This window comes from Rhinolophus hipposideros, assembly GCF_964194185.1.
Source record: "Rhinolophus hipposideros genome assembly, chromosome: 12".
Lineage (NCBI taxonomy): Eukaryota > Metazoa > Chordata > Mammalia > Chiroptera > Rhinolophidae > Rhinolophus > Rhinolophus hipposideros.
The window spans coordinates 9,935,382-9,960,764 of record NC_138058.1 but is presented as its reverse complement, the minus strand read 5'-3'; the positions used below and the strand labels follow the sequence as shown (position 1 = coordinate 9,960,764).

General features: G+C 40.8%; 1 protein-coding gene across 4 annotated transcripts in view; it reads left to right on the top strand.

Annotated features, from left to right (window-relative positions):
• NPAS2 (neuronal PAS domain protein 2) overlaps positions 1-25,383 on the top strand; it is a 149,082-nt gene that overhangs the window by 68,353 nt on the left and 55,346 nt on the right. For all 4 annotated transcript variants that reach the window (XM_081069231.1, XM_081069232.1, XM_081069234.1 and 1 more), the window contains exon 3: positions 22,626-22,774. In XM_081069231.1, coding sequence (XP_080925357.1) covers positions 22,626-22,774 — 149 coding nt within the window. The remainder of the gene's footprint in view (positions 1-22,625; positions 22,775-25,383) is intronic.

Below are 25,383 nucleotides of genomic sequence, written 5' to 3'. Positions count from 1 at the left end.
CACAAAACCCACTGCCTGGTTGTCGCTTACAGAATCCTGCACTTGCAAATCGTGGGGCCCTCAGAGATCACTCAGTTCGGTAGCTCCAGGGGTGTCTATTCTTGCATGTCACCTGGAGCGGTGGTGCAGCCGAAAACAATACATTCCAGCCACTCCAGGCCTGCTAGACCTGAGTTTGCAGGGCACGGGGGCGTGTGTATTGGCTGTAAATTTCCCAAGTATTTTCTTAAAAAAAAAAAAAAAAAAAAAAACTCAGAGAGAGGAGAAATATCCAGAGGTGTGGGGTGGGGTTGGCATGGAGTGAGGTTTACGGAAGCTGGGAGATCAGCACTGGGGGTTCATCATATCCTTACCTGTCCTTTTCCATGTGTTTGAAATCTTTCTGTAATAAAAGTTTAAACAAACGATAATACGAATAATTCCTCAGCTTGTTCTGAAGTGACAGGCCCTCCCCTTGGCATTGGGAAGCATGGTTCCCCACACAGTACTTTACAGACCTTAGGCCACAACCTACGAGGGCTGCAAACTCTGCATGGTCCCAGGCAGCATGCAAATGATCAGATTAGACCAGTCTAGACCAGAATAGAACCCTATTACCCTCTCTCACTTGCAGGCAGCTTCCAGTTCTTTCCTCTGGGATTCTTTGTCCCTTGGTTCCCTCCCAGGTAGCTGTGGATAGAGTGCTGGAGGTAGAGACCTGAGCTCCATTCCTAGCCAACTGTGTCCTAGGTGATGAATTCCAGCAAACCCTTTCCCCTCGCTAAGCCTCCACTTTCTGACCTGCAACACCAAGCTAATCATTTCTATCCTGCTCTCTTGTTGGATTATTTTGGAATCAGCCACAAAATATACCAAGATACTCTTTTTGAAGCATATTAATTGCTGCATATGCATGAAAATGAAGGACACTTTATATGAACACATTTGCAAGGCTTTCTCATTAGTAATAATGGAAAGGTCAATGGTGGTGGCCTGCGTTCACTGAGTGTTTCCTTTGTGCATAATCCTTTAGGGCAGATATACTGGGCTAAGTACTTTCATATGCATTATCTCATATCATCTCCTCAACATTACTTTGAGATATGTATCATTGCTAGTCCCATTTTACAGATGAAGAAACTAAGGCTCAACAAGGTTGAGTAACTCATCATCCTAAAGCTCTAAGAAATGGAAGTTAAATACAAGCTTCCTAAACCTTAGACTCTGTTCTTCTTCCCAGACCACAAGCGAATCCCTTCATATCAGAACTAATTCAGTCTGTCTGATAGGCCTAGACTGAGAGTGGTGTCCTGATGTGACTTTGGAGTTCACAGGTGTTTTGTTTTGCCATCATCATCGTTAATGTCACCCCTGACCCCCCAATCTCAGCCCTGCCTCTCTACTGCACTGCTTACCTTGAAATCAAGAAGAGAGGAAACGCAAGGTTTGGCTTCATCATACTCAGGGATCATCAAATAGAGACTTTCCAATCAAATCTTGGCTGAAAGGTCTTAGAAATTAATCAGATTATATGCAGTTTCTTTCTCCCATGCCTATTTGCTTTGAGCTGGGGCACCCACTCCCCAAATTTGGAATCCTCCCTGTACAGATGCTGGGGTACTGAGGCTGCTGGCCCCCATTCCCCTTCTTATCCTCAGATGGGGACAGGGGTTCAGAATGTTTGGCAATACCCATATATCTCCAGCAGAACAGCAGCAGTATACCCTCAGGAAACACAGGACAAAACAAATACAATCCTAAGACTCTCCGTTTCAAAGCCTCTCGCTTTACAGGGTTTTGTGGAAGCCACATGGGGGGCCTTTCCCCTAATTCCACCTGGAGGCCTGATAGGAATTATTTTCACTCTCAGGGTATTTTTGAGGAGATTAGAAATGTTTAGCTTCAGATCAAAATACTCATTGTCTCAAAAAGACATGCATTGTATTAGGCAAGGGTTTCAAAGCTTTAGGGAATTCATGGTTTATATGGAATTTTGATCAAGTTTTCTGAACCAGGACACGATTGCACTTTCTTCTGTGAATTTCCACGTATACCCAGTGAATATTAATTGAGTGTCTATTGTGTGTTCAGAACTATGTGCTGTTTTCTTTAGGGAAGATGCAAAACACATGGTCCTAGAACTCAAAAAGGAAACTGTTTGATGGAGATAATGAGGTTCACAGTTTCCCATTTTGTGCTCCAGTCCAGGCATGTCTTTATAATTCTGATGTGACAAAGTTCTGCAGGATGTGTGTGTTTGTGTGTGTGTGTGTGTGTGTGTGGTCATCCAGGAAGTGCTGTGGTGCAGAAGGAAGCACACAGCTTAAATTCAGATGAGCATGGCTTTGATTCTTGCCACTTTTACTTTCTGTCCTTGGATGAGTCACTAAACCTTTCTTAGCCTCAGTTTCTTCCTCTGTAAAATGGGGGTGGTAATCATTGCAGCTGCTTGCTAGGGTTCCTGCAGGAATGAAATGCAGCCGTGTATAAGCCCCTAGCACAGTGCTTGGGAGAAAAGCTAAAACTTAGGGAGCACTCCCTGTGTGTTGGCAGCAGTACAGGCATTAATTCTAAATGTGCCCTCTAAAACAAGTCAGGGCCATGCTTTTACTGTTTCTCCCTTTTAGAGAGTATCAGGGTTCCTCAGCACATTAAAGGCACTAAGATTGGGATTAACAAATAAACAAAAATCTGTTCCATTTCATGGCACTGTGCATTTAAAATAATTATTTGGAAAAAAATAATAACAACAAAATAAGCTTCTCTGGCCATGGTCCTTCCCATTTCTCCAAATAATTCTTCATGATTTTCCATGGAAGACCCTTTGCCCAATACTGTCATGTAATAGGTATCTCAACTTTCCCCCCATAATTCTTGTATATTTTCTTATACATAAAAAGTGCAAAAATAAAATTGAAAAATGCTAAAATGTTTGAAGAAGAAGATAAAGATCATTTACAATCCTCACCACATCCCCTTGCCATAGGTTCTTATGAGCCCCGTTTTACAGTTGAGAAAGCTGACGCTTACCGATCACGCAGCCAATCAGTGGCAGGCAGGGGTTCAGATTCAGGCATCACATACTAGAGTCTGGGTCCCTAGTAGCTTCTCATGACAGTCCCGGAAGCTGCTCCTTTAGGTTTACAACGTGCCCACGGGACAGGGACAGAAAGTGCCATCGGGAATCTTTGCTTCCCAAAGAAAGCACAGTTCTCTAACTGCAGTATTGTAAAATACAGCTTGCTCCGTGTTTTGATAGAACTGAACACTAAGAAGAAACTGTTTCATGTGAGTGAGCCTCTTCCTTTAATCCAATGTTAAATGAGTAGTTCATTAGCATTCATGAAAATTGCATTATTCCCAATGAGCTGGGAGTTCTGTTTCCACAACCCTGTGGAGAGAAGGCGGGTGGTGAGTTTAGAGCTGGACTGCCTTTTGTTAATAGGTATCAAGAGTACCTGATTTGGGGGGTACTCGAGAGAGTGAATGCTGGTTTTCAAACACAAGGGAAATGATTTTATTATGTTTTGACCCAAATCCTCAGTGCCAATGCTGATAAAATGGTTCAAGGAAGAGGGAGGAGTTACAACGCAACAAACATGGAGCCTATACATATGCTTTTGCAGAAGGAGGTGTTGCAGAAGGAAAAGCTTTAGCCATTGGAGACTGGCTATTTCTTCAGGTGCCCCCAAGGAGTCGGGGAAGGGGGGGTTGTTGATATAGACCAATAACTGAGACCATTCCATTACTGTCCCAGAAGTATTTGTTAACTAAGTAATGTGGTGAGCGAGTGGGAGATAAAGACCAGAATTATTTATTAACTAAGTAAAGTGAGCAAGTGGGAGATAAAGAACAGGTACATAACACTGCCCTGCCCTCAGAGATCTTTTAGGCAAGCTACAGAGGCATTCTCGAAAACAAGTGTAAAGGAGAAAGAACAGATTCTGTGGGGTCTGTTGGGCAAAGCCGGGGTGATGATCAGATTTGTAAGGTCTGTTTTCCCAGTGTTGTCTTGTGGAGAGTAATAAGGTTAAGAGGAGAGTCTGACCTCGTTTTACTGTTTCATTTCTCTGGATGTAAGTTCTATAGGTCTGAAAGGAAAGCTTGGTCCAGTCCATACAGGTTGTAAGTTGACGCTTGCTGACCCCCCTGTGCAGACTCCATGCAGAATGGAAAAGCCTGCAGAATGGAAAAGACTCCATGCAGAATGGAACATACCCCCGTGTGATGTATGTTCACGTTCCCAGCCTGAGCCTATCGTGCTAATTTTGCTGTGATTTTCCTTTCATAGGCTCTTGACTGGGTGTTACGTATATCATCTAAGCCCCAACACGGGGGGGAAAAAAATGGCAGTTAAGAAAACGTTGAGGAGGCTTCCTTTCAGTTTGTTTTATTTGGTGATTAAGGCAGCAGCAGGCATTTTGAGAACAGGAAGGTATCAGGGCACATAATCATTTATATTACCCTGCAATTTCCACATGAGTGAGTCTGGATTCAAAACAAAGAGAAAAGTAGAGCTGCCCTTGCAGGCAGCATGCTAATTCTGACTGTGGCCCAGTAAACAGCAGAATAGAAAATGGGCCTCTCTCTGTTAGAGGCTTTTGGCTATTACCCTGGTGGGGTCCTTTGGTTGGCCACAAAGAGTTGTCAGAAAGAGAAATGTGTGCCTGGTAGGCTTAGAAATTTGAGACTGTCTTAGCTTGGGGATACCCAGAACTTCTCAGGGGGCATCTGAGGCAATGGACAATTTACTAAAACCCCTCTCAATAATTCCAATAAATTTGAAATTAAAAAAGGAGGATCGGAAGTCCACCATCTTGAAAATGCTGCCTTTCTTGAGAAAAGGCTACCCATTCCTTTTAGAATTTCAGCGACAAGTTCCTAAGAATTGTGCTCCAGTGAAATTCTCGTTGTATAACCGTTAAGTAACAATCACTAGGAAATTAGGCCAGCTTTCCATTTGAGCCCCGACACTTTCTGATAACTCTGGTTAAGAGGAAAAATGTCCCTGTTACATCTCGGGAGAAGAGAACCACCTCAGCTGAGCTCAGTCATTCCCACACGCTTCACCAAGTCTCTGCAGTAAAAAAACATACTGAGTTTGCAGAGTTCGCCATGAGATGAGGGTGGCACCAGCCTAACCCATGGTGTGACTTTTCTTCCCACACACCCAGATGACACTTTCTTCTTGAACTCAGCTGCTGATGGCTTCAGAGCTCAGGGGTGCTTCCGAACCTCACTGCCTTGGTGTGTAAGGAAATGAGGAGGTGTGTACCTGTCCCAAGCACCCAGGTTTGAGAATGGAGGGGACCGCACTGACCTTAGCAACTTTGCTTTACACCAGTGCCAGGAAATGCCCCCTAAAGCAAGTCAGTGCCATGCTTTTACTGTTTCTCCCTTTTGGAGAGTCTCAGGGTTCCTCAGCATATTAAAGATTGGGATTAGAAAATAAACAAAAATCTGGTCCACTTTGTGGCACCATGCATTTAAAGTAATTATCTGGGGGGAAGAAGTAACAACAAAATAACCTTCTCTGGCTATGGTCCTTTCTATTTCTCTGAATAATTCTTCATGATTTTCCATGGAAGACCATTTGCCCAATACTGTCTTATGCAATAGGTATCTCAACTTTCCCCCCCTAATTCTTGTACATTTTCTTATAGATAGAAAATGCAAGAAAAAAATTGAAAAAGACTGAAATGTGTAAAGAAGAAAGCAAAAGATCATTTATAATCATACTACCTAGAAGTAGACAGTGTTAATATTTACAGTGTTAATATGGGACGTCTTTCCCATCACATTTTTTTACACTTCTATCGAATTTTAACAAGAATACTCTTATGAGCTCTTTGTTAGTGTGACTGAGCAGACTCCAATTTATTCTCCCTTAAAGTTCACCTTTCATGGACCAGACTGTCTTAACATAAAGGATACTTAAAATGTATGGAATACCTGTGAGCATTGCTTTACCACAGTTGCCTCTCTGGTCACTGGCAGTGAGCACGTACTTGGTATATTTCAATCCTACAAGAAATTGTGAGCTCTTCCTGCAACCACAGCTGTTTCATGTACTCCAAAAGACTTTAGTGGAGACTATAAAAGGAACATAATGCTCATAAGCCTTCTCAGACAGGTTCCTTTTGCTCGGTTTATAATACATTTGGGAGGCCTAGCTGCACCTTTACCAGTGTCTGTCTCATGTGTAATATGGAACTAATCAACCCAGTTGAAATATGCCTGATCTGGAAGGACCCTTGGACATCAGAGAGTCTAAGGATATCAGAGAGTCTGTTAGGCATTAACAATCCTGGCTCTCTGCCATTGTGTAATGAACCACTCCAAATGGACAGCATCAACGCAAAGGCATCTATTATGCTCATGGGTCTTCCACTTGGGCAGGGCCTGGCAGAGAATGCTTGTCCATGTGGCCTCAGGTAGAATGGCTCAAAGATAGTGGACTGAAACCGTGTGAAGACATGCTCATGCTCATGGCTAGTTGTCCACGTTGGCTGTCAGCTAGGACCATTGCTCTCCACATGGAGGTGTGGCTTCCTCACAACATGTGACTGGGTTCAAGGGCGAGCATCATGGGAGACAGAGCCAGGAGGGAGCTGCATGTCCTCTTACTACCTGGACTTGGAAGTCAAGCAGTGTCATTTCTGCTGCATTCTATTCGCTAGAAGCAAGTCACTGAGGTTAGCCAGCCCGTACTCACAGGGAGAGGAATTAGAAAATCCTCTAATTTCTAATTGAGGGAGGGAGTGTTTCAGAGAATTTTCAATGCTCTGGTTTATAGTCACCATATCAATGTCGTCACTATTTTAGAAGAGGAAACTGAGGCTAGCATGGGTGCCCAAACCTACTCTCAGTGGGTAGGGAAGCGTGGGAGAGCTGTTGTGTTGGTGTACTAGAATTCCATGTTGACGTGCAGTGGTAGTTCCTTTTGACACATTTTTAATGTTAGATCATACCAGAGTGATACACTCAATCCAAGGGAAGGAGTCCCTGTCCACTTCATCGGTCAGCCTCTTCATTCTCCAGGAACCACCCAGGAATGTGTTTCCTCGAGAGTCTATTATAATAACTTGTCCAGGTCACCTGTACATTTTCCACAAAAGGGCCTGTTTACAGACCCTCCCTTCAGCCATCAGAATTTGTGTTCCTACCTGTTGATTCCCGTGGGTCGTCAACATACTCACTGAGAAAGGTGTGAGAAGATAAATGGAGGACCTGGACCTGGGTGAGATGGAGCCAGCTTACTCCGTCTTGTCTGTGACACTGGATACAGTTATAAATGTGGTGGAAATGCATGAAACAGCTATTTGAGAACCCTGCAAAGACTATATCAGAGGACAGATTGGGGAAGTATAGGAATTATACGTACCACTGAACTGGCCATGAGCTCACCATGTTCTTCCAGTGTCCCTTCCAGTGTCCCTTAGCCTTGACTCAATGTAGCCCCAAACCCAGAAGCAGGCATCTGTGCTGACAGAGGACCAGGAAAAGCCTCCTAATGCTGTGTAGGGAGCAGGAATACGGTCTTTAATGCTCACACGAGTGAGGGGAAATCTGCACTTCTTTGTTCTTTCTCCATTTCTTTTCACCCTGTAAGCAATCCTCTGACAGTGATAGCAGCAGTAGCAACAGCAGCAGAAATAGGAATTCATAGGAAACTAAAATGTTGAAGGAAGGGAATCTATCTCTCTGAGCAGAAGAGCTGTAGTTCTAAGAGGTTGAAATGAAACCCATTACTTGTTTTTCCTGCCCTCTCTCTGTCTCCCTACTGCATGGCCCCATATGAAAGTACAGGTGTAGGAAGTATGAAGCAAAGCGGAATAAATAAAAAACCACCTTTCTCGTCAGAGGAACACAAAGGGAGCCTTGAGATCCAGGAAGCACTGGGCAGAGATCTCAGAGAGGGAGGAGCTCAGGAACGTGACCCTATAAAGAAGATTGAGTTCTTACTATACTGAATATGCATGGATCTGACCTTAAACAGTGGACCACAGATTTTCAGATATGAACTGCAGAATAGACCACCACCCAAGGTCCAAGGCTGGCCGTGTGGGACAAATATAAATAGCACCATGAATTTCTCCTCAGAAACCATGCAAGCCTTCTAGTAGTGACACAATATTGTTTAAATGACAAAAGAAAAGAGGCATTAGTCCAGATCTCTATATCCAGTGAAAAATATCCTTTAGAAATGAAAGTGAATGAAGATATTCTCAAGAGAAAAAAATTAAGAAAGCTTTTTAATCAAGAGACCTGCTCTGAAACAATTGCAAAAGGAAGCTTTTCCAACAGAAAGGAAATGATACCAGATGGGAACTTAGGATATGAGACAGAAAGGAAGAGTAACAGACATGGTATAATAGATAGTCTATATAATAGATAGTCTGACATTTGAAAAAACAACATAATCTGATCTGATTCACTGTATGTACATATAGTACATAAGATAATTACCACATTAAGGGAACTATGTGGAGTAAAGTTTCTACATTCCTCTTGAAATGATAAAATATTCTAAGTATCTGAAAGATAAATTTTTACATATCACAATCCCTAGAATAATTACTAAGAACTATACAAAGAAATATTGTAAATAAAAACATAATAGATGAATTAAAATGGAATACTAAAAAAATGTTTAACCCAAAAGAATGCAGAAAAGGAAAAACTGGAACAACAAAAAAGCAATTAATGAAAAACAGAAAACAGATGGTAAAATAGTATACCTAAATCTAAATATATAAATAATTACATTAAATATAAATGGTCTAAACATGCCTACTAAAAGACAGAAAATGTCCGTGTGTTTTTTTTTTTAATGACCTAACTATATGCTGTATGTAAGGCATTCGCTTCAGATATAGGTAGGTGAAAAGTAAAACTATGGAAAACAATATGCCATACAAACATTAATTAAAAGGAAACCAGAGTGGCTATATTAACAAAATAGGCTTCAGAGCAAAGAGAATTACCACGAATAAAGATTGCCATTACGTAATGATAAAGGATCAATTTACCAAGAACACATAACAATTCTAAATGTGTATACACCTAACAGCAGAGCTTCAAAATACATGAAGCACAACCTAAAGAACCAGGAGGAGTCTTTAGTATGCCTGTCTCAGTAGGAGAGCTAGTGGATAGAAATTCAGCAAGGATATAGAAGAACTGAAAAACACCATCAACCAACAAGAGCTCTTTGACATTTATGGAACATTCCACCCAACAATAGAAGAATACACATTGAAGTACCCACTGACCATTGAACATTCACTAAAATTGACCAAATCCTGATTCACAAAATAAATATAAAGAAGTCTAAATAAACTGAGATTGAATTAGAAACAGAAAGATAGCAGGAAAAATATCTCCAAAACTTGGAAATTAAATAATACATTTCTAAGTAATCCAAGGGTCCAAGAGAGAGTTTCAGGAAATACTAGAAAGTATTTTGAACTAAAAAATGAAAATACAACATATCAAAATTTCTGAGTATCAGCAAACACAGTGTTTAGAGAGAAATCAGTGCTCATAGTAGAAAAAGAACAACTAAGCTTCCACCTTAAGAAACTAGAAACAGAAGACCAAAATAAACTCAAAGCAAGAAGAATGAAAATTATAGATATGAGAGCAGAAATCAATAAGACTGAAAACAGAAAAGAGAAAGGTCAATGAAATCCAAAGTTTATTTAAATTTATTGAATTTATTATCACTAATAAATGAATTTAGAAGGTCACGGGATACAAGGTCAACATACACAAGTCACTCATCTTTCTAAAGGCCAGCAATGAGCTATTAGAAACTGGCATTAAAAACACAATACCACTTATAATTAATCCAAAAGAATGAAATACTTAGGTATAAGTTTAATAAAACAAATATGGGATACATATGTGAAAACTGTACAACACTCATAATAGAAATCAAGGAAGACCTAAATATATAGAGAGAAATATTATGTTTATGATTGGAAGGCTCAGCAGGTAAAGATACTCGTTTTTCCAAAATTGGGCCATAGACTTAAAACAATTCCATTCAAAATCTAAGCAGAACTCCTACATATAGACAATTTATTGCAAATGTAATAGAAAGGCAGAGAAACTAGAATAGCCAAAATAATTTTGAGAAAGAAAGTTGGAGGAAAAAAAATTGGAGGAATTAATGGAACAGAACAGATAATACAGAACCCAGAAATCAACCCACATACATATGAGCAACTGATTTTTGAAAAATGGGGTTGGAACAATTGCACAACCATGTGCAAACAAATAAACATCAACCTAAACCTCACATTATAAAAATAGCTAACACAAAATGGATCATAAATCTAAATATAAAATATATAAAACCATTAGGAGAGAACAGAGGAGAAAATCTTTGTGGCCTGTGGGTAGCCAAAGGGTTCCCAAGCCTGACACCAAAAACACAATTCATAAAAGAAAATAATTAACTTGGACTTTCTCAAAACGAAAAACTTTTACTCTGTGAAAGATACTACAAAGGATGAAAAGGCAAGCTGGGAGAAAATATTGACAAATTGCGTATCTGACAAATTACTTATCTGACTTGTATCAGAATATATTTTAAAAAAAACTCTCAAAACTCAACAGTAAGAAAACAAAACAGCTTAAAAATGGGCAAAAGACACGAATGGGTGCTTCACCGAAGAGGATACACAGATGGCAAAAAAGTACATGAAAAAATGTTCAACATTGTTAGCCATTAGAGAAATGCACTAAAAAGCATTGACAATACTAACTCCCCTTGAGGGTGTAGAACAGCTGCACGTCACTCATACGTTGCTGGTGAAGGTAAGTGGAATACCATGCTGGAAAACACTTTGTCCATTTCTTGTGAAGTTAAACATACACTTTCCATATGTCCCAGCCACACTCCCAGGTTACTTACTCAGAGAGCTAAAAACGTATATCCACACAAAAACCTGTACACAAATGCTTACAGCAGCTGTATTCCTAATTGCCCCAAACGGGAAACAACCTGAATTTCCTCCAGGGGGTGAATGGATAAACCAGCTGTGATCCGACCATACAATGGAAAAGCTACTCAGCTACAAGAGAGGCGTGGTGACTTGGGTGACTCTCAAAGGCATTCTGCTGAGTAGAAGAAGGCAGTCTCAAAAGGGTATGTGCTATAGGATTAGATTTACCTAACGTTCTTGAAAAGAGAGCAGGGTAATGGAGAGCAGAGCAGGAGTTACAGGTGTGAAGAGAATGAAGGAATTCTGGAGGAACTGTTCTGTCTCTGCACTGATGATGGTTCCATGAATTTATACACATGCTAAAATGTATAGAACTGTGCCCAAAAGAAAGAAATCAAGTTACTATAAATTTCGAGTAACATTTTTAAAGATATAGATCATCAGCATTACTTTTTCTAGACAAATGACATTAGGTGGGACTGCTTTGCCTCTGACCCCACCAGCTCCCCTGAGACTCCCAACTGTGGCTTTGGTTAGTGCTGAGGTGGGGAGCACAGCCCCTGCAGTACAGGGCACTGTGGATGCCGCCAACCATCCTTCCTGTCTGTGCTCACCTCCCCCTGAACTGGGTCCCTCTTCCCTTTCTCCTAACCAGTTTCCTCCCACAGATTCTCCATCAACACCCTGTCCCAGCTCATCCAAAAGCTGAGACCAGATTGCTGGCATTTAAGTCTGTGGTTGGCCTCAAGCTTCCTGTCCACACTCCTCTCACTTTCACTTTACTTTCCCACATGTCCCCCACTCTCCTGTCAAACTCAACCACTCCAGCAATTCCTTGGGCTGTCCTCCCTGCCACTCACCCATGCACCCCCCCCCCTCAAGGCCATTTCCAAAACACCCCCACACCCACCCACTGTGGGCTTCTCTTACCACTTTGTGTGGCTGATCTCCTTCCTTTGTAAACTTCCTCAACAGTTGGTTTACATTTCTGGCCTAGCCCCGAATCACATTGCAACTTGTGTAATAGCTCTGAAGTGTGAATTCCATCTCTTCCTCGAGACTCTACGCTGTTTTCAGTTGGGTATTTTTAGTTGGTTTTCTGCAGTATTCTTCTCTGCAGACAAACATTGTCATCCTGTGAGCATGCAATACCATTTTTCTGCAGAGTACATGAAGTGTCTGTGCTGTACACTAAAGCAGCCAGAATTCAACATGCTCAGTGCTGCCCTCCCAGAGCACTGGTACATGGTTCTATATCAGACACCTTCTTGATGGCTTTGGAGGGAGCTGTAGGAGGGAGGAGAATGCAGTGCTCACAGCATGGGCACCCGGACCAGCATGCTCCACCATTTCCTAGTCGTGTGGTGTCAGCAACTTACACAACCTCTCAGGGCCTCAGCTTCTTCACCTATGAAATGGGAATGATAACAGTACCTGCCTTAATGGGCCGTGGTGAGGATTATAGGAATTAACAGATGTAAGGCACTTCAAATAATGCCTGTTACATAATAAGTGCCTAGCAAATGTTATCTATCTAACCAGTGTCCCTTGAAAAACACCAGGAAAGATAACCTGGGGCTCTTTGAACCCCACTTTCAAAATCAAAGGGTCAGGCTCCCATCTCTCTTCTCTCCCTCTCTCTCTCTTAATCTCAATAACAAGGAGAAACAACCTCATTGAAAAATGGGCAGAAGATTTGAACAGGCACTTCACCAAAGAAGACATGTAAAAGAGCAGTAAGCATGGGAAAATATGTTCAACATCACTACTCCTGAGAAAAATGCAACTTAAAGCTACAAAGAGAAAAAAAACTGACAATACCAAGTGTTGACAAGGATGTGGAGCAACTGGAACTCTCATACTTTGCTGGTGGAAATGCAAAAAACGGACCAGCCACCTTGTATAACAGGATAACAGTTTCTGAAACATACGTGTATCTTATGACTCAGCAATTTCACACCTATGTCTTTACCCAGAGAAATGAATGCCTGTGTCTGCACAAACACACAGACATGAATGTTCAAAATAGCATAATTCTTTATGCCCCAAACTGGAAACAATCTAGTGGAACACTGGTTGAAAGTCAGGAGGAATGAAATATTAATACATACAGCAGCATGGATGAATCTCAAAAACTTTATGCTAAATGAAAATCAAGGATTCTGTGCTCTCTGATTCCATTTATATGAAATACTAAAACTGGCAAAACTAAAGTGACAGCAGATCAGTGGTTTTCTGTGGCTGTCGTTGAGAAGGGATGAACCACCAAGATGCAGGAGAAAACCTTTGAGGATGAGGGAACTGCTTTCTATGTGGGTTTCAGTGGTGGTTACACACTTACTAAAAATTCGTCAAACTATACACTTAAAATGAATGACTTTTATTGAATGTAAATAATGCCTTAAAGGGAAAAAAAACCAAAGAGCTGATTGTTTAAGTGTCTTTGAACTAGTTGTCCCAGCACCGTTGGTGTGGTGGTCTCGGGGACTGGCCAGCAGACCTCCTTATTGGAAATAAGGTCCTTTGAAGTTCATTCTCTTTCTCTTGTCTCAGAGCTGAGGAGCCGGATGACATGGACCGATTTCTTTTTTTTTTATTTTAATTTATTGGGGTGACAATTCCTAGTGAAATTACATAGATTTCAGGTGTACAATTCTGTATTAAATCATCTATAAATCCCATTGTGTGTTCACCATCCAGTAAGTTCTCCTTCCATCACCATATATTTGATCCCCCTTATCCTCATCTCCCACCTCCCACCCCCCTTACCCTCTGGTAACCACTAAATTATTGTCTGTGTCTATGAGTTTTTCTTTCTCATTTGTTTGTCTTGTTCTTTTGTTGTTTGGGGTTTATATACCACATATCAGTGAAATCATAGGGTTCTCTGCTTTTTCTGTCTGACTTATTTCGCTTAGCATTATACTCTCAAGATCCTTCACAAAATGTTCCTATATCATCTTTTCTTACTGCCGAATAGTATTCCATGGTGTATATATACCACAGCTTCTTTATCCATTCATCTATCGAAGGACATTTTGGCTGTTTCCATGTCTTGGCCATCGTAAACAAAGCTGCAACGAACATTGGAGCACACGTGTCTTTATGTATAAAAGTTTTCAAATTTTTTTGGGTAGATACCCAGGAGAGGAATTGCTGGGTCATATGGTAATTCTATTCATAATTTTTTGAGGAACCTCCACACTGCCTTCCATAGCGGCTGCACCAGTCTGCATTCCCACCAACAGTGTATGAAGGTTCCTTTTTCTCCACAGCCTCTCCAATACTTGTCGCTATTTGTCTTGTTGATGATAGCCATTCTGACTGGGGTGAGGTGATATCTCATTGTGGTTTTCATTTGCATTTCTCTGATGATTAGCGATGTTGAGCATTTGTTCATATGTCTATTTGCCATTTGTATGTCCTCTTTGGAGAAATGTCTCTTCAGGTCCTCTGCCCATTTTTCAATTGGGTTGTTTGTTTTATTGTTATTGAGCTTCATGAGTTCTTTGTATATTTTGGACATTAGCCCCTTATCGGAGGCACTGTTTGCAAAAATCTTCTCCCATTCAGTCGGTTGCCTCTTTGTTTTGTCGATGGTTTCTTTTGCTGTGCAGAAACTTTTAAGTTTCATATAGTCCCATTTGTTTATTTTAGCTTTTACTTCCATTGCCTTTGGAGTCAAATTCATAAAATCCTCTTTGAACCGAAGGTCCATAAGTTTAGTACCTATGTTTTCTTCTATGCAGTTTATTGTGTCAGGTCTTTTGCTTAAGTCTTTGATCCATTTTGAATTAATTTTGGTACATGGTGACAGATAGCAGTCCAGTTTCATTCTTTTGCACGTGGCTATCCAATTCTCCCAGCACCATTTATTGAAGAGGTTGTCTTTCCTCCATTGTATGTTTTTAGCTTCTTTGTCAAAAATTATCTGTCCATATTGATGTGGTTTTATTTCTGGGTTCTCACTTCTATTCCGTTGGTCTATGTGTCTGTTTTTCTGCCAATACCATGCTGTTTTGATTATTGTAGCCCTGTAGTACAAGCTAAAGTCAGGGAGTGTGATACCTCCAGTATTGTTCTTTTTTCTTAAGATGCCTTTGGCTATTTGGGGTCTTTTGTGGTCCCAAACAAATCTGATGATTTTTTGTTCTATTTCTTTAAAAAATGCCATGGGGATTTTGATGGGGATTGAATTAAATCTGTATATTGCTTTAGGTAATATGGCCATTTTAACTATGTTGATTCTTCCAATCCATGAGCATGGAATGTCTTTCCATTTCTTTGTGTCTTCTTCAATTTCTTTCAAAAATGTCTTACAATTTTCAGCATATAAATCCTTCACATCCTTGGTTAAGTTTATTCCTAGGTATTTTATTCTTTTTGCTGCAATTGCAAAGGGAATTGTTTTTTGTATTTCTTTTTCTGAGATTTCATTGTTAGTATATAGCAATGCAGTGGAATTTTGTACGTTGATTTTGTAGCCAGCAACTTTACTGTATTCATTGATTGTTTCTAACAGCTTTTTGGTAGAGTCTTTAGGGTTTTCTATATATAGCATCATGTCATCTGCAAAGAGTGATAATTTAATTTCTTCATTCCCAATTTGGATGCCTTTTATTTCTTTCTCTTGCCTGATGGCTCTGGCAAGGACTTCCAACACTATGTTGAAAAGCAGAGGTGGTAGGGGACAGCCCTGTCATGTTCCTGAACGTAGAGCAAAGGGCTTCAGTTTTTCACCATTAATTATGAGATTAGCTGAGGGTTTGCCATATATGGCCTTTATTATGTTAAGGTATTTTCCTCCTATTCCTATTTTATTAAGTGTTTTAATCATAAATGGATGTTGTATCTTGTCAAATGCTTTTTCTGCATCAATTGATATAATCATATGATTTTTGTCCTTTATTTTCTTTATGTGATGTATCACGTTGATGGAGTTGCGGATGTTGAACCATCCTTGTGCCCCGGGGATGAACCCCACTTGGTCGTGGTGAATAATCTTTTTAATGCATTGTTGTATTCGATTTGCTAAAATTTTGTTTAGGATTTTTGCATCAGTATTCATCAGAGATATTGGTCTGTAGTTTTCTTTTTTTGTGTTGTCTTTACCAGGTTTTGGTATCAGGGTAATGTTGGCCTCATAAAATGAGTTAGGAAGTACTGTCTCTTCTTCAATTTTTTGGAAGAGTTTGAGCAGGATTGGTATTAGATCCTCTTTGAAGGTTTGGTAGAATTCACTAGTGAAGCCATCCGGTCCCAGACTTTTGCCTTTGGGAAGGTTTTGGATGACTGATTCAATTTCGTTACTGGTGATCGGTCTGTTTAGATTTTCCAGTTCTTCATGGTTCAGCCTTGGAAGGCTATATGTTTCTAAGAACTTGTCCATTTCTTCTAGGTTTTTGAATTTGGTGGCATATAGTCCTTCATATTCTTCCATGATCCTTTGTATTTCTGTGGTGTCCATGATAACTTCCCCTTTTTCATTTTTGATTTTGTTAATTAGTGTCTTCTCTTTATCTTAGTGAGTCTAGCCAAGGGTTTGTCGATTTTATTAATTTTTTCGAAGAACCAGCTCTTTGTCACATTAATTTTTTCTATTGTCTTTTTGTTCTCTATTTCATTTAGTTCTGCTCTGATTTTTGTTATTTCCTTTCTTCTGCTGACTTTGGGTTTCACTTGTTCTTCTTTTTCTAGTTCTTTAAGTTGTAACATGAGATTATTTATTTGGGATTTTTCTTGTTTCTTGAGATAGGCCTGTAATGATATAAATTTCCCTCTTAAAACTGCTTTTGCTGCATCCCAAAAATTTTGGTAGGATGTATTTTTATTGTCATTTGTTTCTATGTATCTTTTGATCTCTCCTCCAATTCCTTCTTTGACCCAGTCGTTCTTTAAAAGTATGTTGTTTAATCTCCATGTATTTGTGTTTTTCCCTGCTTTCTTTTTGCAGTTGATATCCAATTTCAAAGCCTTGTGATCAGAGAATATTCTTGGTATGATTTCAATCTTCTTAAATTTGCTGAGGCTGCTTTTATGCCCCAATATATGGTCTATCCTTGAGAATGTTCCATGTACACTCAAAAAGAATGTATAGTCTGATGTTTTAGGATGAAGTGCTCTATATATGTCAATGATGTCCATTTTATCTAATGTGTCATTTAGGGCTGCTATTTCCTTATTTATTTTCTGTTTGGATGATCTATCCATAGCTGTCAATGATGTATTTAAGTCCCCTAGTATAATTGTGTTTTGGTCAATTTCTCCCTTTAGTTCAGTTATTGTTAGTAGTTGCTTGGTATATTTTGGTGCTCCCTGATTGGGGGCATAAATATTGATGACTGTTATGTCTTCTTGTTGTATAGTCCCCTTTACCATGATGAAATGTTCATCTTTGTCTCTTGTTATCTTTTTCACCCTGAAGTCTGTTTCATCTGATATCATTATGGCTACACCTGATTTTCTCTGGGTACCATTTGCTTGGAGTATCAATTTCCACCCTTTCACTTTGAGTCTATGCTTGTCCTTGTAGCTCAGATGTGTCTCTTGGAGACAGCATATGGTTGGGTTCAATTTTTTGATCCAGTCTGCTACTCTGTGTCTTTTTATTCGTGAGTTCAGTCCATTTACATTCAGGGTGATTATTGATACATGAAGATTTCCTGTCATTCTGTGTTTAGTTTTCTGGTAAGGCTGTGTCTCTATTGTTTCTTTGCCTTTTTGTTGTCTGTTATTTCTGTGTGGTGGTATTCTACGATGTTTCCCTCTGTTTCTTCTTTCATTACAGTATATATTTCAGTTCTGGAGTTTTTTTGAGTGGTTACCCTTAAGTTTATGTAAAAGAAAGTTTGATATTTAGAGTATTCCATTTTCTTCAGCACGCTTACTTTCTCCATTCCCATATTCTGGTCAGGCCTTTACTCTCCCCCTTTTTATGTTGCCACAAATTGTCCCTGTTGATGGTGGTCGAATAGCCTTCTTTAGTATTTCTTGTAGTGCAGGTCGTGTATTAGAAAATTCCCTCAGCTTCTGTATGTCTGGAAAAGTCTTTATTCCTCCTTCATATCTAAAGGATATTTTTGCTGGATATATTATTCTTGGCTCATAATTTCTTTCTTTCAATAGTTTGAATATTTGGTTTCACTCCCTCCTGGCTTGTAGAGTTTCTGCTGAAAAATCTGATGATAATCTAATGGGCTTTCCTTTGTAGGTTACCATCTTCTTTTCCCTGGCTGCCTTGAAGATTCTTTCTTTGTCATTGATTTTAGACAGCTTCAATACAATGTGCCTTGGAGAAGGCCTGTTGGGATTGAGGTAATTACGTGTTCTGTTTGGTTCTTGGATTCGAGGATCCAGTTCTGTCCACAAGTTTGGGAAGTTCTCATCAACAATTTGTTTGAATATATTTTCTGTTCCCTTCTCGCTTTCTTCTCCTTCTTGTATGCCCATTATTCTTATATTGCTCTTTCTGATGTAATCAGAAAGTTCTTGTAGAGTTCTTTCATTTCTTTTAAGTCTCAAGTCTCTTTCTTCTTCCATCTTTGTAATTTCCAGGTTTCTATCTTCGATGTCACTGATTCTTTCCTCCATCTGGTCAACTCTACTACCTAAATTGGTTATTTCATTCTTAATTTCTTCTATTGAGTTCTTAATTGCCAGAAAATTCTCTTTGGTTCTTTTCTAAATTTCAATCTCTTTCGTAAAATGCTCATGTTGTTCTTTGATTGCATTTCTGAGTTCATTAAATTGCTTTTCTGTGTTTTCTTGCATCTCATTGAGTTTTTTCAGAACTGCAATCTTGAATTCTCTGTCATTTAAGTCACATATTTCCATACCTTTAAGTTCCTTTTCTGGAACTTAAGAGGTCACTGGCCAATGCGCACTCAGGACAGAGTTCTGGTGGCTGTGACAACTCAGCAAGTCTTTTCTGGAGACTTTTTACTTTCTTTCTGAGCTGTCTTCTTGCCTTGGTTATTCATGGCAATTACTGATTTATTATTTCTCTTTCTAGACATCTACAGGAGTGGCTTCTGCAACAGGTTGATAGGAAGAGGTCTTTCTTTTGTTTTCCAGTACTTGTTGGTAGAATGTTTTATTTTTCTCTCCGACTGCAGCCTTTTTTTTCCTCTCTCACACAGTAGTGCTATGTTTTCTCTGCACTATTCCAGCTTCTCACACAATGGGGGGATTCCCTGGGAAACGGGCTTCTCCTCTGTTAACAGTTCGCTTGAGTCATAGGGCGCCACGTCCCTATGGGGATGCGGAGAGCTTTTGAAGTTCCAAAGCTCTTTCTGCACCTGATTCAGAGCCCATATGTTTCAGCAGTTCTGTTTACTCCTGCAGGGATCCGCCCGGATAGGTGGGGCCAGGGGCGGGGTGAGTTGTGAGAGGTGGCCCAGAGCAATGGCAGCGACCACTACCACAGCCATTCCGCTTCCACAGCTCCTTCCCCTTTGCCGGAACTAGCTGGGTTGTGAATCTGTGTCTGTGGTCCACAGTTCTCAGAACAGCAAATATTCTGTTCTTTAGATCTGACACTGCTACTGTTCCGCTTCTATCACCGGACAGGTGGGGGCGGGGCGAGCTCTGGGAGGGTAGGGAGGGGGTGGCTAGTCTCAGTGCCTAAGGCTTCCGTTCTCTGCTCGGCAGTGAGGGCTTAAACCCCCGTTTGCAGCCCTCTTCCCTCAGTCTTTTCTGCTCGGTCTCTGCCGGGAGCGTTGGGTTCAGCCGTGTTATATGCTGCCCCCTCAGCCCTGTGGGCCATAAGCGGAGCCCTAGCAGTCCGAGTCCTTCCCTCTCCCGCAGCTGCGGTAATTCTGGGATGCAGCAAGCTCGGAGCACTGAGCTAGGTCTGCGTCCTGTGCCCCCGCAGCTCTGTCCCCGCACTTCTCCCTTCCCTCCTCCCCCACTCATGCTATTTGCCCACCTGTAGGTGAATTCAGTAGTGGGCCTCTTCGTCTTGCCTGTCTGCTGTGCAGGGAGTCCTTTGTGGAGTTATTGTTGTTCAATTAGTTGTAAATTCCAGGGAAGCTTTACAGAGGCTCACCTCACGCCGCCATTTTGATGACGTCTAGTCTGTCGACCGATTTCTGGTGGGCACCATGGTGTGTCCCAGGCGGAGGCTGACGGAAACAAACTTGTGTTTCTGTCACTATGAGATGAGTTTTTGCTGTGTTGTCTGCCAGCCCATTTGTTGTCATTACACCCATTGATGAAGAATACAGAATACTAATGAGCTGGATGTTATCGGGTCACAAATCATTTATAATGGGCAAACTAGGACAGGAATCGTGCTTTTTTTGGCTAAGGAGGTTGCATGTCGCTGTTTAAAATCTAGGCCAAAAAAAATTATTTATAATGCATAGACAGCCACTCAGAACATTGAAAGGTTCCTTTCTTTTCTGCCGTGTGTTTGAACACCATGCTTGTTACCCTGGACCAGCCCTCAGAAACTTCCTGCTGCACCTCCAGTCAGTGTAGGACTGGGAAAGGGACAGTCCCTTGGCTGGGAACAAGGCCTTTGTAGAAGCCACCTAAAGAATTTCAGGTCATCCTAAAACTCCAAGGATAGGAATGAGGGACAAACCAGGAAAAGGAAGAGACCCTTACGTATCGGTAGTGGCTATGCACTTCACGTGAGCTTTAAAGAATTGCCTCAGATGCTATCAGAAAATAGCCCAAACTGAGCTATAATAAGCAAAAGACAGCTTGTAAATGGGTATGTTGACATAATGTCAGGTTGTGTGTTTTTAGGCAGAGGAAAGCGGGGTAGTTATGGCCACCATGCCATCTAGGAAAGGGTATTTGGGATGTGTCCCTGTGTTTCCAAGGACTGCTTGGAGAAGCAGAATCTTCATTGATCCTGACACCTGTAGACATTGACACATACCCCAAGGGACTCGCTGAGTTGTCACAGCCACCAGAACTCTGTCCTGAGTGCGCATTGGCCAGTGACCTGATAAGCAATCAGCTCCCCTAGGCACTTTGATCCCAGGCCCCAGGGTACCTAGAGCAGCAGGTAAACCATGTTTGATAGGCTTTGCATCTATGGCCCCTGCTCTCTCAGTGAGCTGACTTTCTGGAACATTCCATCCTGGGTGAATTTGGAAGGGGTGGGTCCGTGTTCCCAGTCCCAGATCACCTTTGAATGAACTGAATCGTGATGAAGGGCTGGTCTTGTGGAACTGACAGCCAGCCCCTGCCATATGTCATTAAGGATTGAGGCCTGTGGAGTGGCCCTGCTTCCCAGACTTCCTCAGATGAGGGCGGGCTGCCTGCATCCTGTACGATTGGCATGTGGGGGCCTTGAAAGGTGCTTTCTCAGATGATATCTCAGCTAAGCAGTGCCTAAGAGGAAACCAAAATTTCATCAGGAGGAGATGCTCGATGGAGCTCATTCTTGTTTGCTTGTCAAGCAGAGGGGCCTCTGTAGCTGTGGTTTCCTGTTCGAATTCCCAGGGATCCTCGAGCCCATCCAGGGTCCTCAGTGGCTCAGAGATTCCCTCCCCTCAGACTGAGTGGCTCCACTTAGATCTCTTTATAGCTGTGCAGTGTCACCTGTCATTTTTTTAGTAGACTTTATTTTTTTGGAGCAATTGTAGGTTCACAGAAAAACAGAGCAGAAGGTACAGTGATTTCCCATATACCCCATCTCCACACATGCACAGGCTCCCCCATTATCAACACCACCTACACACCAGAATGGTACGTTTGCTACAATTGATGAACCTACAGTGACTCATCGTTGTCACCCAGAGTCCATCGTTTACATTAGAGTCCACTCTTGGTGTTGTACATTCTTTGGGTTTGGACAAATATATAACGACATGTATCCACCGTTATAGTCTCGTACAGAGTAGTTTCACCGCCCTAAATATCCTGTGTGCTTCACTTCGCCACCTCAACCCCTGGCAGCCACTGATCTTTTTACTGTCTCCATAGTTCTGTCTTTTGCAGGATGCCGTATAGTGAGAATCACACAGTATGAAGCCTTTTCAGATTGGCTTCTTCCATTTGTAGCTTGCATTTAAGGTTCCTCCTTGTGATCTTTAAAAGGGTTCATTCAGCCACTCTTAGCAGTGTGACCACCACAAGTAGTCCCTGTCATATGTAAGTCCTGGGTTGGGCATGACTTGCAGATGGTTTCATGTGAGGTATGTATGCCCTGCGTCCCTGACAGGATGATGAGCTCTGGGGCAGTGGCCAGGGTATATGCCCTGGGTGGCAGTGACTCTCTGTCAGCCACTCAGGGCACTCAGCTACCCCTTATAACTTGATTCCAAAGCTCAGTGCTCTGATCTGGGGGGACACAGTTTGAGGCTAAGAAAGGGCTTGCAGAGCGAACCCCTCTGGGCTGCAGCATCTGAACAGTATGTTGCTTGCTCTCTGAAGGTTGAAGCTCTGGGAGTCAGGGTGAATGGTATCTGGCTACAGAGCTAATCTGCGTAAGATTTTTGCATCTGAGTCAGAACTTACTTATTAATGCTGTCTCTCTTTGTGGCCAAGAGTCTAGCAAAACATTTTTCTGTCCCCATTACTCAGCTCCGAACTGTAACGAATGTTACTTTCCCTGGAAGAGTTTTCATAGGCTAATCACAGCAGACCCACATGCTGATAGAAAGTACTTTCCTTTCCTACTAAAGCCTTGATGACGCGGAATGTTCCAGTAACCTGTGCGTTTTTTGTTTCCAGAGCTTCTCGAAACAAGTCTGAGAAGAAACGTCGGGACCAGTTCAATGTTCTCATCAAAGAGCTTAGCTCCATGCTCCCTGGCAACACGCGGAAAATGGACAAAACCACCGTGCTGGAAAAGGTCATCGGATTTTTGCAGAAACACAACGGTAAAGGTCATGCTTCTCTCCGTTTTGATGGTGTTCCTGCCCTTTCACTGGTGATGAGTTCATCACGATGGGCTTCCTGCCAGGTTCTCTCTCCCAGCAAAGCCCCATCGCATCAGTCATAAGGTCCCTCTGTAAGAGCCCCTCTCTGGCATATTTGGGAGAAGATGCTCACCTCCCAAATTGCTGTAGTAGGTAAAGCGTCCAGAACAGCCTCACAGGTGGCCCCCAGCCCATTGGAGTGGCCTTAACGGTGGGAGAGGCTTAATTAAAAATGTCTGGAGCAAGCATTCCTTATCCAGCCCTACAGAGATGCAATTCCCAAATATTCATTGGGACTGTCCTGGTTCCTCCAACCACCTCTGCCACTGCCCCTAAACCATTTGGCCTCCCAAGTTCTGGCATAAAAAAAATAAATTGAAAATCATTGATTCACTTTCCAAATCTGTTTTTATTGAGAGAGAACTCATATACCATAAAATTCACCATTTTGAAGTTTATAATCAGCGGTTTTCAGTACATTCACAAGGTTGTGCAGCCATCAACAGTATCCAATTTTGTCATCCCCCAAAATTGAAACCCCATACCCATTTGCAATCACTTCCCATTTCCTCTCCTTCCAAATCCTGGCAATCTTCTTTTTCCATATATAGTTTATAGTTGCCTAATCTGGGTATTTTGTACAAATGGAATCATACAATATGTGGTCTTTTCTTTCTGGCTTCTTTCATATAATATCCATATTTTAGCAAGTAGTTGCATTTCATTCCATTTTGTGACTAAATAATATCTATTGTATGCATATACCACATTTAGTTTATCTGTTTATTAGTTGATGGATATTAGTTGTTTCCATATTTTAGCTGTTATGAACATACTGCTATGAACATTCATGTACAAGTTTTCTTTCTTGTTGTTTTCTCTTTTGTTTTTTTTTTTTAATTAAAGTTTATTGGGGTGACAATTGTTAGTAAAGTTACATAGATTTCAGGTGTACAATTCTGTATTACATCATCTATAAATCCCATTGTGTGTTCACCACCCAGAGTCAGTTCTCCTTCCATCACCATATATTTGATCCCTTTTACCCTCATCTCCCACCCCTCTCTCTCCTTACCTTCTGGTAACCACTAAACTATTGTCTATGTCTATGAGTTTTTGTTTCTCATTTGTTTGTCTTGTTCTTTTGTTGTTTTGGGTTCATATGCCACGTATCAGTGTTTTTATTTAGATATATGTTTTCAGTTCTCTTGGATATATACCTAGAAGTTGAATTGCTAGATCAAATGGTAACTCAATGTTTAACTTTTCGAGGAACTAACTGACTGTTTTTCAAAATGGCTGCCCAATTTTATATTCCCAACAGCAATGTATGAGTGTTCCAGTTTTTCCACATCCTCACAAACATTCGTTCTTGTCTGGTTTTGTGTGTGTGTGTGTGTGTGTGTGTGTGTGTGTGTGTGTGTGTATGTGTTTATAATCTTCGTAGTGGGTATGAAGTAATATTTCATTGCGGTTTTGATTTTCCTAATGACTAATGATGTTGACCTTTTCATGATTTTTTCATGTGCTTATTGGCCATTTATATGCCTTATTTAAAGAAATGTCTATTCAAATCCTTTGCCCATTTTAATTGGATTATTTATGTGTTTGTTGTTGAGTTGTAGGAATTCTTCATACATTCTGAATACCAGACCCTTATCAGATATATGAATTACAAATATTTTCCCCCATTCTATGAGCTGTCTTTTTACTTTCTTACTGCTGTCTTTTAACACACAAACGTTTTTAAGTTTGATAAAGTCTAGCTTATCTTTTTAGTTGTTATCGGTTGCTTGGGCCTTAGGTATCATATCTAAGAAACCATTGTCTAATCTAAGGTCATGAAGATTTACATCTATGTTTTCTTCTAAGAACTTTATAGTTTTAAGCTATAGATTAAGCATTTTGATATAAGCTATAAGTTGAGCATTTAGATATTTGACCCATTTCAAATTAATTTTTATATATGGAGTGAGGTAGGGAGTCGAAATTCATCCTTTTGAATCCAGTTATTCCAGATCTATATTTATTTTTTAAAAATTTTTAGCACTTTATCTAACAGTATAACACACATAACAGAGAATACACAAAATACAACTGTACAGTTGAATTAGTTATCACAAAGTTGACACAACTGGGAAAGCAACAGCCAGGTCATAAAAAGAAGCTTCTCCAGTAGATGTCCCCTCATTTTTATCTACCCGTGTTTTTCTCAAAGCTTATCTCTATTCTGACTTCTAATTCCAGAGATTGGTTTTGCCTGTTGGGACCTTATTCAGATGGAATCGTACATTATGAACTTGACATTTGTAAGATTGATCTGTGTTCTTTCAGTGCTGTGGCTAGTTCATTTTTATTAGTACATAGTATTCCATGATGTGAATTTACCACTTGAATCTACCCTTGAATTTACATCTTTCTCAAATCATCCTCTCTCCCTTTTACTCTCCTTTTCCCTCTTAGCACTGACCACCCTGCCCATGACACCAAATATAATGTAGTCAGAAATGTCAGATTATTGAGGCTATAATTACAGTTCTTCTGTGCTTATGGTGATGTTTCTCTGTCAG